The sequence below is a fragment of the Bison bison genome, unplaced genomic scaffold, assembly GCF_000754665.1.
Source record: "Bison bison bison isolate TAMUID 2011002044 unplaced genomic scaffold, Bison_UMD1.0 scf7180017864032, whole genome shotgun sequence".
Classification (NCBI taxonomy): Eukaryota; Metazoa; Chordata; class Mammalia; order Artiodactyla; family Bovidae; genus Bison; species Bison bison.
In genome coordinates, this window is record NW_011494604.1 from 3,706,559 (window position 1) to 3,719,673 (window position 13,115).

General features: G+C 39.9%; 1 protein-coding gene across 1 annotated transcript in view; it reads right to left on the reverse strand.

Annotated features, from left to right (window-relative positions):
• The window catches only part of OSBPL11 (oxysterol binding protein-like 11), a 92,126-nt gene extending 85,118 nt beyond the window's left edge, over positions 1-7,008 (reverse strand). Inside the window, exon 1 of the mRNA XM_010834293.1 lies at positions 6,060-7,008. Within this exon, the coding sequence (XP_010832595.1) occupies positions 6,060-6,256 (197 nt within the window). The 5' untranslated portion in view covers positions 6,257-7,008. The remainder of the gene's footprint in view (positions 1-6,059) is intronic.
• Between the last annotated feature and the right edge of the window lie 6,107 nt (positions 7,009-13,115).

A 13,115-nucleotide genomic window follows, 5' to 3' on the forward strand; every position in this document is an offset into this window, starting at 1 on the left:
TTGGGGATAATTTGTAGCACAATAATAGATAACAAACACACTGTCTCATATTTCTAAATAAATTCTAGGAAGATTAAAAGATTAAATATAAAACTACCAAATTATCTTAAAACTACATGAAAACAAATATTTATAAAATTTCTATAATTTGAAGTGAAAGAAAAAAGAGTAAGAGTTTGATTTATACAGGTTTTCTATATGACTGGAAAAATGTAATAGACTAAAATATAAAGACCAGGAAAATCTTTGCAGCAAGTATAGAAAAATATTTATAACCATACAAAATTAAGATATATGTAGTTACATATTTGTTACATAAAAAACTAATATAAATTTTCTGAAATGATAATGAAGAAATCAGTAAAAGGTAGTGCCTCCAGGGAGGGAACATGGGTGGCTGGCACAAGTATGTAAGGTAAACATTTCACTGTATATCCCTCTTCTATCAACAAAGTAATAATAGTTTACAGTATTACTGATATTAAAAATATTAACTAGCAAAAGTATTAACATGGAATATTTAAAATAAACTTCAAATATATTAATAAAAAAATGAAAAGATATAAGCAGATATTTAACATGAGCAAAAATAAAATTAATCATAAAGAAAGATGAGTTCAAAATGGATCAGAGACCTAAATGTAAGTTCAAAAATTTAAAACTCTTAGAAAAAAATATACGTGCAAATCTTTGCAACCTTGGCATTGCCAATGATTTCTTAAATGTGATACCAAGTATAAGCAAAAAAAGAAAAAACAGACGGGGCTTCATGAAAATTAAAAGCTTCTATGCTACAAATAATTTCATCAAGAAAGTGAAAAGACCAGAATTCCCTGGTGGTCCAGTGGTTAGGGCTCCGTGCTTTCACTGCCGCGGGCCTATATTCAATCCCTGGTTGGGGAACTAAGATCCCACAAGCCCTGAGGCTTGGCCAAAAAAAAAAAAAGAAGTGAAAAGACAACCCACGAGTGGGAAAAAATACTTGCAAATCAATATCTGATAAAGGAATTGTTCACATAATACACAAAGAACCCTGACAACTCAATAATCAAAAGATAAATAATCCAATTTTAAAATGGCCAAAGATATCAACAAAGTCTACAAATAATAAATGCTGGAGAGGCTGTGGAGAAAAAGGAATCCTCCTACACTGTTGGTAAGGATACACACTGGTACAGCCACTCTGGAAAACAGTATGGAGGTTCCTTAAAAAACTAAAAATAGAGTTACCATATGATCCAGCAATCTCACTCCTGGGCATATATCTGGAAAAGATGAACACTCTAACTTGAAGAGACAGATGCACTCCAATGTTCACAGCAGCACTATTTATAATAATCAAGACATGGAAGCAACCTAAATGTCCACTGATACAAATGAATGGATAAAGAAGATGTAATACACACACACACACAATAGAATACTACTCAGCAAAAAAAGAATAATGCCATTTGTAGCAACATGGATGTACCTAGACTTTAACATAGTAAGTGAAATAAGTCAGAGAAAGACAAATATCATATACCACTTATATGTGGAATCTAAAAAAAAGACACAAAGCAACTTATTTACAAGATATAAATAGACTCACAGACACTAAAAACAAATTTATGATTATCAAAGGGGAAAGGGGTAAGGGATAAATTAGGAGTTTGGGATTAACAGGTACAAATTGCTGTATATAAAATAGATAAACAACAAGGACCTGCTGCATAACACAGGGAACTATATTCAGTATCTTGTAATAACCTACAATGGAAAAGAATCTGACACTTTGCTGTATACTTGAGACTAGCACAATATTGTGAACCAGCTATCCAGTTCAACTTTTTAAAAGTGGCCAAAAGATCTGAATACACATTTCTCCAAAGAAGACAGACAAATAACCAGTAAGAACATGAAGATACTTAACATTATTAGTCATCAGGGAAATGCAATTCAAAAACCACAATGAGATGCCATTTCATAGCCACTAGGATGGCTAAAACCAAAAAGACAGACAGTAACAAGTGTTGATGAGAATGTCAAGAAGTTAAAACCTTAATATACTGCTGATAAGAAGATAAGATGGTGCAGCAGCTTTGGAAAATGGTCTAAGAGGTTCACAAACAGTTGAACAGTTAAACAATTACCTTATAACCCAATAATTCTACTCCTAGGTATATATTCAAGAGAAATGAAAACATGTCCATACAAAACTTGAACACAAATGTTCAAAGCAGCATTATTCATAATATACAACATGGAAACTGACTGAAAAGATTAGCAAAATGTGGTGTATTCATAAATGAAATATTATTCAGCCACAAAAAGGAATAAAGTAACAATATATGCTACAACATATATGACCCATGAAAGCATTATGCCAATTAATCTTCTAAGTCTGCAAAGCCAAAGCCCAGTGTCTGAAACACAAGTGCATGTGCTCAACTGCTCAGTCATGAGCACAGACTAGGCTCCTCTGTCCATGGAATTTTCCAGGCAAGAATATTGGAGTGTTTTACCATTTCTATTCTAGGGGATCTTCCCAATCCTGGGATAGAGTCCACATCTCTGTGTCACCTGCACTGGCAGGTAGATTCTTTACCACTGTGCCACCTGGGAAGCAACTGAATCACATAGTCTTAACTGAATTTCAACCACTCCCTAAGACATAACCTGAAATCTCCATTTTTTAAAATGGGATAGTAGCAAGTTACAGGTAAGCACAGTTGCATTTATGGCTCTAAAGTTCCAGAGGGGGCTGGTGAGGCCATGGAAGAGAATGAGACAGAAAACAGAAAACATGAGCTTAAGAGGAGATGATAAAGCAACATATCAGCTTCTAAAGTAAAAGAGCCAACCAAAGAAGTGAGAAAGGAGCAATTAATTAGACAACAGAGCAATAAAGGGGCTCCCAGCATAGCAGTCAGTAAAGAATCTGCCTGCAATGAGGGAGACCTGGGTTCAATTCCTAGGTCGGGAAGATCCCCTGGAGAAGGAAATGACAACGCACTCCAGTATTCTTGCCTGGAGAATCCCATGGACAGAGGAGCCTGGTAGGCTACAATCCATGGGGTCACAAGAGTCGGACATGACTTGGTGCTTTCTCTTAGAGCAATAAAGGAGAAATTAAGAGAAAGTAATGTCAAAAAAGGCAAGAAAAGAATAGTAACAGATACACTTATAAAGATATCATATATCTTAAAAAGTTGGAATAAGAATCTAAAAATATTCATCATTTTTTATTCATATCCTTGGTAAGGACAGAGCCAACTGTCATGGGTTGAGCAATAAATAAGAGTTACAGAAATGGAAGCAGTTGAGTGTAAATTGTTTTTAAAAGGAAAGGATTTAGATTAGTTTTCATTATTGTTTTTGTTTTTTAAATCTAGAGACTTTGGGCCTCAGAGGAAGAAGCCTGGAAGAAGTAACACAAGACAATGAAGGAAACTGTTTGACTAATGTCCTACAGGATAAAGGGATAAATTCAACTGAGAAACAGGCTGAAAGACTAGCTTTGAACAAGCCTCATGTAAGTAAAAGTATATGTCCGTATGTAAATGCAGTAATGCGCTATGTATCTGCATCACTGGGGAAGAGTTCCACATAACTGAATTAGCCAACACAAGCATTTTTTTTAGTTTAGTCATTTTCCTTGAAATTGTTCATCATCATATGATACAGTTGTCTGCCTTCTTAAACATATTGTACTCTCCTGGATGACAAGGTCATTGTAACTATAATTGTATTAATAGGAAGTAATATAGCTGAATCTGCATATTAATTTTTCAAGTCTTTGACTGTTCTGTCAGCTGCCATTTCCTGATAACTTTTTTCCTTTGTGCTTTCAACAGATTCTAGGTTTAAAATTATATAACCATTAAATAATACCCTAAGTAAGGGATAATAGAATCCTGAATCAAAGTATAGTAATAAAGTATATGGCTTTATGACAGTGTTAAGAAACCTGTTTCACTTTTCAGTTCAATTAAAGACTGGGGTTCAAACAGTTGAAGATGTCAGAAGACTGACCTCTGGCTACATGAAATATTACTTGATCTTGCTTCCTCAAGTTATAGCAAAATAACCCTGCCAAGTTATTGATAATTTTATATGGTTAGTCTTAAACCACACACACACACACACACACACAAAAGTATCATGCATTCCAAAACTGAGCCTAGACATTTTACAGTAACTATACTTTCCTTTCATAATCACTTACCAATAAAAAATTATAATCTTCTACATTTCTATATGTAAACACAGCCAAGCATATTTCACATATATGGATATTATTCATGATAAATGTATGGCCTTCACAAAATCTTGATTTTAATCTCTTCCAAATTTCATACAAATTTCACAACTACAAACATCACAAAGGCTAAAAAGGACTAGAGCTAGGCACAAGGCAATTACTTGACCAAAATTTAAGAATTCATTCCTATAGTTCCAATAACAAAGGATATTACAATTTCATTCATTCATTCTTAAGATTCTGAATAATCCAGCAATTTCACTTCCGGGTATTCATCCCAAGGAAAGGAAAACACTAATTTGAAAATATATCTGAACCTTCATGTTCACTGCAGTATTATTTACAAAAGTCAAAACATGGAAGCAACCAAAGAGTCCATCAAATGGACAATGATGAGTAGATAAATAAAATGTGGTATATATACACACAGTGGAATATTATTCAGCCATAAAAAAGGAAATATTGCCATTTGCAACAAGGTGGACGTACTTTGAGAGCATTATGCTAAGTGAGAAAAGTCAGAAAGAGAAAAGACAAATACTGTACAACGCTTCTTATATGTAGAATCTAAAAAACCAAACGAAACTCATAAATACAGAGAACGGATTGAGGGCAGCCAGAGGCGGGGTGGGTACAATGGGTGAAGGTGATCAAAAGGTACAAACTTCCAGTTATAAAATAAGTAAGTCGTGGAAACGTAATGTGCAGCATCATGACTATAGTTGATAATACTGTATCACGCATTTGAAAGTTGCTAACAGAGTTCTCATTAAAAAAAAAATTTAACTGTGCAGGGACACACATTAACTAGATCTACTGTGGTGATCACTCCACAATACATACAAATATCAAATCTTTATGTTGTACATCTGAACCTAATATAATGTTACATGTCAAATATTTCTCAATTAAAAAAAAAGATTCTGGATGGCTATGCTCACCTATCCTATACATTATCAAAAACAAAAAACTACCATTACTTCTCTAGCACTCACTTCCTGTTCCTTCAGTTTTTCATTCATATCAATGAAAATTAATAAATGTAGAATCTCTCAAAGACAGAGGGGTGTGAGTGACCTAATCAACTCAAACTGAAACATCTCACTAGTTTAGAGTATCGGAGTAGAGTAGAGTTTGTACTTTTGTCGAGTACCTGAGTTCGATCCCTGAATCGGGAAGATCCCCTAGAGACGGGAATGGCAACCCACTCCAGTATCCTTGCCTGGAGAATTCCGTGGACAGAGGAGCCTGGCAGGCTACAGTCCATGGGGTAACAAAGACTCAGACAAATCTGAGCACGCACACACTCTGTATTTAATTATTTATGTACATCTCTCTTTCTAAATCACAAATACTATGAGGGCAAGAATCTTCTCTGATTGAATGATTCCATCCATCACTGGACAAACAAGTTCTCACCACCAAGCATTTTGCTAGCCTCTGGAGAGAGTGGAGTTAAACAGTCCCCCGCCTTCCACAAGCAAGAAAGGGAGGTAGACTTATTGTAAACAAATTACAATATAGGAAAAAACAAAAGTGAGTATAGACTCAAATCACAGGAAAAATTAACTCTACGGTTGTAGAGGGAGTTAAGGGATACATTTATGTGTTCTCCTAAAGGCCTAAATACTTGTTGAATGGACAAATAAATGTATTAAATCTTGCTAATGAAAGTTGAGACCCCCAGATCCAAATGAAACGTTATTAGCTACTTCTGAAGTTACTGCATAAACCTAACCCTTCAACAACTGCAAGAATGCAGACTTCAGCATACTCACCCCCTCCTCAGGAAATCACCTTGAAGAAAGGGCCATACCTGTACTGCCAGCCTTTAGCACTGCCACCTCGGCTGCTACTGCTGCTGCTGCTGCTGATTCCACCCCCACAGCTGCTGTTGCTGCTGTTCTTGTTCGGGGTCACCGCGGTGGCCAGGCCCTCCAGCCTTCCTTCGCTTTCTGAGACTTTCATTGCTGACACGGGTTCACCCCCCTGCATCTTAACTCCAAAGTCCATCTGCCCTTCTTGGGCGGGAGAAACAACTCTGTAGAGTAGTTTTGTAAGTGATAAGATTTAAGATCTGATATGAAAGGGCTCCCAATTGCTAAACTAGCCGGCGGCTGGAGCAGTAATCATCAAATAGTCCAGGGAAGGAATACAAGCATTCCCCCTGAAGGAAACTTTTAAGAGGAGAAGGACAGCGAAGAGGGCAGATGTCCTTTAAATATATATTTCCTTCCAGGCAAAAGCAAGGAGGAAAAAAAAAAAATCACCCTGCCAGAGGACTTGGTGGCATGCTCAAACGAGGAGCAGAAACAGCGTGAGGAGGTCGCGGACCCTAGCCAGGAGGGCTAGGCGAAGTACGGTCCACTGACGGGAACCCGCGGCCTGACCTCTGGGCTGACGGACCGACCCGCCTCGCTCCCTCTTCTCAAGCTGGTCCTCAGCGGGAAGGTTCAGTCCAGCCCACTCGGCGGTTCCCACAGCAGCTCTCGAGACAGAGCTGGAACGGCTCGCGCTCAGCCCGGGAGGAGGGGCGGGGAAGGAGGCCGCCGGGGGCGGGACGCCGGCTCCCAGGGTCGCCTCGCCTCCAGTCAGAGGCGAGCAGCTAGGGACGATTTCCTCCAACGCCCCCGGCCCTGAGCCCTCGACCGGGTTCCCAGCGGCGGAAGAGTCCCTCACCCTGGCTACTGCCCAAACGTGAAACCCACAACTGCGGCCACCGCCCCACCCACAGTCCTACAGACCCACAGCTGGTCACCCGCCCGCTCGCTCTCTCCCCGCCTTCCCTTCCGGAGTAGCGTGAGCTCACTTCCCCCAGAGAAGAGGCCACTGGCGCCATCTTGAAGAAGGGCGCGCGGCCCTGAAGGGGGCGGAGCCTCGGGAATCGCGGCGCTGGGGCCGTGGACTCCGGGGAAAGGGAGGGGGCAGGCAGCTGGGGGATGAGCGGTGGGCCAGTAGCGAGGCAGAAAAAAAGGAGTTAGCGCCCTAATGAAGGTGTCTTGCGGCCTTCCTGTCCTGGGCAAGGCCTTCCATTTGAGGGCCCATTCCAGGCATTTTAGGAAGAAAGCTTAGAAAAATGTCATTTCTAAAATGACATTTAGAATTATTATTAAAAAATAATAATTCATCTTCAGTTCAGTTCAGTTTAGTCGCTCAGTCGTGTCCGACTCTTTGAGACCCCATGAATCGCAGCACGCCAGTCCTCCCTGTCCATCACCAACTCCCGGAGTTCACTCAGACTCAGGTCCATTGAGTCAGTGACGCCATCCAGCCATCTCATCCTCTGTCGTCCCCTTCTCCTCCTGTCCCCAATCCCTCCCAGCATCAGAGTCTTTTCCAATGAGTCAACTCTTCACAAGAGGTGGCCAAAGTACTGGAGTTTCAGCTTTAGCATCAGTCCTTCCAAAGAAATCCCAGGGCTGATCTCCTTCAGAATGGACTGGTTGGATCTCCTTGCAGTCCAAGGGACTCTCAAGAGTCTTCTCCAACACCACAGTTCAAAAGCATCAATTCTTCGGCGCTCAGCCTTCCTCACAGTCCAACTCTCACATCCATACATGACTACTGGAAAAACCATAGCCTTGAGTAGACGGACCTTTGTTGGCAAAGTAATGTCTCTGCTTTTGAATATGCTATCTAGGTTGGTCATAACTTTGCTTCCAAGGAGTAAGCATCTTTTAATTTCATGGCTGCAGTCACCATCTGCAGTGATTTTGGAGCCCCAAAAAATAAAGTCTGACACTATTTGCATTGTTTCCCTATCTATTTCCCATGAAGTGATGGGACCAGATGCCATGATCTTAGTTTTCTGAATGTTGAGCTTTAAGCCAATTTTTTCACTCTCCACTTTCACTTTCATCAGGAGGCTTTTTAGTTCCTCTTCACTTTCTGCCATAAGGGTGGTATCATCTGCATATCTGAGCTTATTGATATTTCTCCCGGCAATCTTGATTCCAGCTTGTGCTTCTTCCATTCCAGCGTTTCTCATGACGTACTCTGCATTTAAGTTAAATAAGCAGGGTGAGTTAGTAATTAAAAAAAAGCCTTAGTGGCATAAGGCAAATCAGTATTATAAATGAAAAAGAAACTATCATGGAAATTAGAGCTCTCAGAATCAAAACTAGTTATTCTGAGGGTCTTCCCTAGTGGCTCAGCAGTAAAGAATCCGCCTGCCAATGCAGGAGATGCTGCTTTGATCCCTGGGTCTCCAAGACTACCTGGAGGAGGAAATGGCAACCCACTCCAGTATTCTTGCTTGGGAAATCCCCTGGACAGAGGAGCCTGGCAGGCTACAGTCCATGAGATCTCAAAAGAGTCCAGTCGGACACAACTTAGGGACTGAGGACAATGTTCTTTCTGACCTCAGACAACTCTTTCATCCTCCTTAAGCCTAGACTTTTGTATCTATAAAATCAGAATGTTTGCTGCTGCTGCTAAGTCGCATCAGTCGTGTCCGACACTGTGCAACCCCAGAGATGGCAGCCCACCAGGCTCCCCCGTCCCTGGGATTCTCCTGGCAAGAACCTGGAGTGGGTTGCCATTTCCTTCTCCAATGCCTGAAAGTGAAAAGTGAAAGTGAAGTCACTCTGTCGTGTCTGACCCTCAGGGACCCCATGGACTGCAGCCTTCTAGGCTCCTCCGTCCATGGGATTTTCCAGGCAAGAGTACTGGAGTGGAGTGCCATTGCCTTCTCCGTTTAGGTGATTTCTAAAGTTCCTTCTAGGACTTCCCTAGTGGCTCAGACGGTAAAGCGTCTGCCTACAATGTCGGAGACCCGCATTCCATCCCTGGGTTGGGAAGATCCTCTGGAGAAGGAAATGGCAACCCACTCCAGTACTCTTGCCTGGAAAATCCCAAGGACAGAGGAGCCTGGTAGGCTACAGTCCATAGGGTCGCAAAGAGTTGGACACGACTGAGCGACGAAACTTTCTTTCTTTCTAATTGTAAATTCCAGTTTCTAACAACATGGCTTTTGAACGTATACCATGTGCGAAACACTAGAAGTATTGCTGTTAGTCACTAAGTTTTCTCCGACTCTTTGCAACCCCATGGACTGCAGCACTCTAGGCTCCTCTATACTCCACTATCTCCCAGAGTTTGCTCAAATTCATGTCCATTGAGTCGGTTAAGTTATCTAATATCCTCTGATGTCTTCTTCTGTTGCTTTCAATCATTCCCAGCATCAGGGTCTTTTCCAGTGAGTTAGCTCTTCATATCAGGTGGCCAAAGTATTGGAGCTTCAGATTCAGCAATGGTCTTAGTTTTTTGAATGTTGAATTTCAAGCCAGCTTTTTCAGTCTCCTCTTTCACCTTCATCAAGAGGCTCTTTAGATCCTCTTTGCTTTTGCCAATGGAGTGGTATCATCTGCATATATGAGGTTGATAATTTCTCCCAGCAATCTTGATTCCAGCTTGTGTTTCATCCAACCTGGCATTTCACATGATGTACTCTGCATGTAAGTTAAATTAGCAGGGTGACATATACAGTATGACAAAAAACTCATACTCGTTTCCCAATTTTGAACCAGTCTGTTGTTCCATGTGCAGTTCTAACTGTTGCTTCTTGACCTGCATACAGGTTTCTAAGGAGACAAATAAGGTGGTCTTGTACTTCCATCTCCTTAAGAATTTTCCACAGTTTGTTTTGATGCACACAGTCAAAGTCTTACCATAGTGAAGCAGATGTTTCTCTGGAATTCCCTTGCTTTCTCCATGATCCAACAAATGTTTGCAATTTGATTTGTGATTCCTCTGCCTTTTCAAAACCCAGCTGGTACATCTGGAAGTTTTCAGTTCATGTACTCTTGAAGCCTAGCTTGAAGGATTTTCAGCATAACCTTGCTAGCATGTGAAATGACTGCAACTGTACAGTACTTTGAACATTGTTTGTCACTGCTCTTCTTTGGGATTAGAATGAAAAGTGACTTTTCCAGTCATATGTCCACTGCTGAGTTTTCCAAATTTGCTGGCATATTGTGCAACACTTTAACAGCATCATCTTTTAGGATATGAAATAGTTCAACTGGAATTCCATCACTTCCACTAGCTTTGTTTGTAGTAATGCTTCCTAAGGCCCACTTGACTTCACACTCCAGGTTGCCCAGTTCTACGTGAGTGACCATTCCATCATGGTTATCCAGGTCATTAAGACCTTTCTTGTATAGTTCTTCTGTATATTCTTGCCACTTCTTAATATCTTCTACTTCTGTTAGGTCCTTACTGTTTCTATCCTGTTTTGTGCCCATCTTTGCATGAAATGTTCCCTTGGTATCTCCAATTTTCATGAAGAGATCGCTAGTCTTTCCCATTCTATTGTTTTCTTCTATTTCCCTGCATTGTTCTTTCAAGAAGGCCTTTTTACCTCTCCTTGCTATTCTCTGGAACTCTGCATTCAGTTGGGCATAGCTTTCACTTTCTCCCTTGCCTTTCATGTCTCTTCTTTCCTCAACTATTTATAAAGACTCCTCAGACAACCACTTTGCCTTCTTGCATTTCTTTTTCTTTGGGATGATTTCGGTCACTGCCTTCTGTACACTGTTACAAACCTCCATCCATAGTTCTTCAGGCACTCTGTCTACCAGGTCTGATCCCTTAATTCATCAGCTCCACTGTATAATCATAAGGGATTTGATTTAGGTCATACCTGAATGACCTAGTGGTTTTCCCTACTTTCTTCACCTTAAGCCTGAATTTTGCAATAAGGAAGTCATGATCTGAGCCACAGTCAGCTCCAGGTCTTGTTTTTCTGACTGTATAGAGCTCCTCCATCTTTGGCTGCAAAGAACATAATCAATATGATTTCAGTATTGACCATCTGGTGATGTCTCAAAGTAAAAAAGTAAATAAAGTAGTAATATAGATATAGTTATACAGATAATTAAAGCCATGAAGAAAATAAAAGGAGATGATGTAGAAAATAAGCACGATGGAATAGAGAACTTACTTTTAGGAAGAACAATTGAAAAAAGTCATCTATGACAAGCTGTGATTCATGGGGTCGCAGAGTAGGACACGACTGAGCGACTGATCTGATCTGATCTGATCTGATGACGAGGTGGCATTTAAAGTGAGGGAATAAAGAAAGGAGAGGAAGCTAAGGGGAAAGCAAGCTTTACTTATTTTGGGAAATGAGAAACCTGGGACCCTGGATCTCAGTGAATAAAAAGTGGTGTGAAATGAAAGTGAAGAGATAGGCAGAGAAATTTGGATTTTAAATGCAATGGAAAGTCATTGAGACTTTTAATAAAGGAGGATTGTGATCTGACTTATGTTTTTAGACCATTTCTCTAGTCTTTTCAGCAGATGGTCCTAGCACACTGGATATTCACATACAAAAGAACAAAATTGGACCCTACACATCATATACAAAAGTTAACTCAAAATGTATCAAAGACACAAATGTAAAAGCTAAAATATTAAAACTCTTAAATGAAAAAAAGGTATAAATCTTCACAACCAGAGGTCAGGCAAAGCCTTTTGACTACAACATCAAAGCATAAGTGACATAAGAAAAAATAGATTGGATTTCATGAAAATTAAAAACATTTGTTTTGCAAGCAATACTATCAAGGAAGTAAAAAGGCAACCCATAAAATGGGGGGGAAATATCTGCAAACCATATATATAAGGAACTTATATCCAGAATATATAAAGAGCTCTTACAACTCATTAATAAAAATACAAATAACCAAATTTTTAAATGGACAAAGGAATGGAACATTTATTCAAAGAAGATATAGCAATGATCAAAAACTACATTAAGAAGTTTTCAACATCGTTACTAACCAAGGAAATAGGTCAAACCCACAATGAACAGGGCTTCCCTTGTGGTCCAATGGAAAAGAATCCACCTTGCAATATGCAAGGGACACTAGATCAATCACTGGTCCAGGAAGATCCCACATGCTGGAGGGCAACTAAGCCTATGCACCACAACAACTAAGCCTGTGCTTTAGAGCATTCCAGCCACCACTGCTGAAGCCCAAGTGCCTAGGGTCTGTGCTCCGCAGTAAGAGAAGCTACCACAATAGGAAACCGGTGTACCGCAGCTAGAGAGTAGCCTCTTCTCACCACAACTAGAGAAAGCCTGTGCACAGCAACAAAGAACCAGTGCAACCATCAATGAATAAACAGATAAAATAAAACAACATTTAAAAAAAAAAACCACAATGAGGGACTTCTCTGGCAGTCCAGTGGTTAGAACTCCATGCTTTCACTACCAAGGATACAGGTTTAATCCTTGGTTGGGGAACTAAGACCCTGTATGCTGTGCAGTGTGGCTGAAAAAATAAATACATATCTAAAAGGTAGAGAATAAGCTAACCAGTGTTGATCAGGGATGTGGCAAAATTGGAATCCTTATACTCTGATAGTGGAAATGTAAAATGTGGTATATCCACACAATGCAATATTACTTGGCCATAAAAGGAATGGAGTGCTAATATATGCTACAACAAGAATAGGGACGACATAGAGACTGAGCATGAGCACAGGAGTCTGGAAAAGTTTTCAACTTTTGAGACCTATAAACTATTTTTTTGTTGCTCCCAATGGTGATGAGACTCGGGGACTAGCCCATGCTAACCAAATGAACAACAAATGGATGTGTAGCAACTGGAAAGATGTGTTATTTAACAATGAAAAATACAATACAGAGTACTCAAGTTTGGTATCAGCACTTTCTATAAAAGACAATCAACAGGAAAAGCTACATTATTAACAGAAGGTTACATGATGCTCATGGAATCAGAGCCAGGAGAGTTGATTCATAGGTGTTTTATTATTTTTTAAGTAAAAATTTTTTGTTGTTGTACAATAGGGTCTGATCAGTCTGACTTTCATTTAATGTTTAAGGAGAAAAGAGGGCATATGA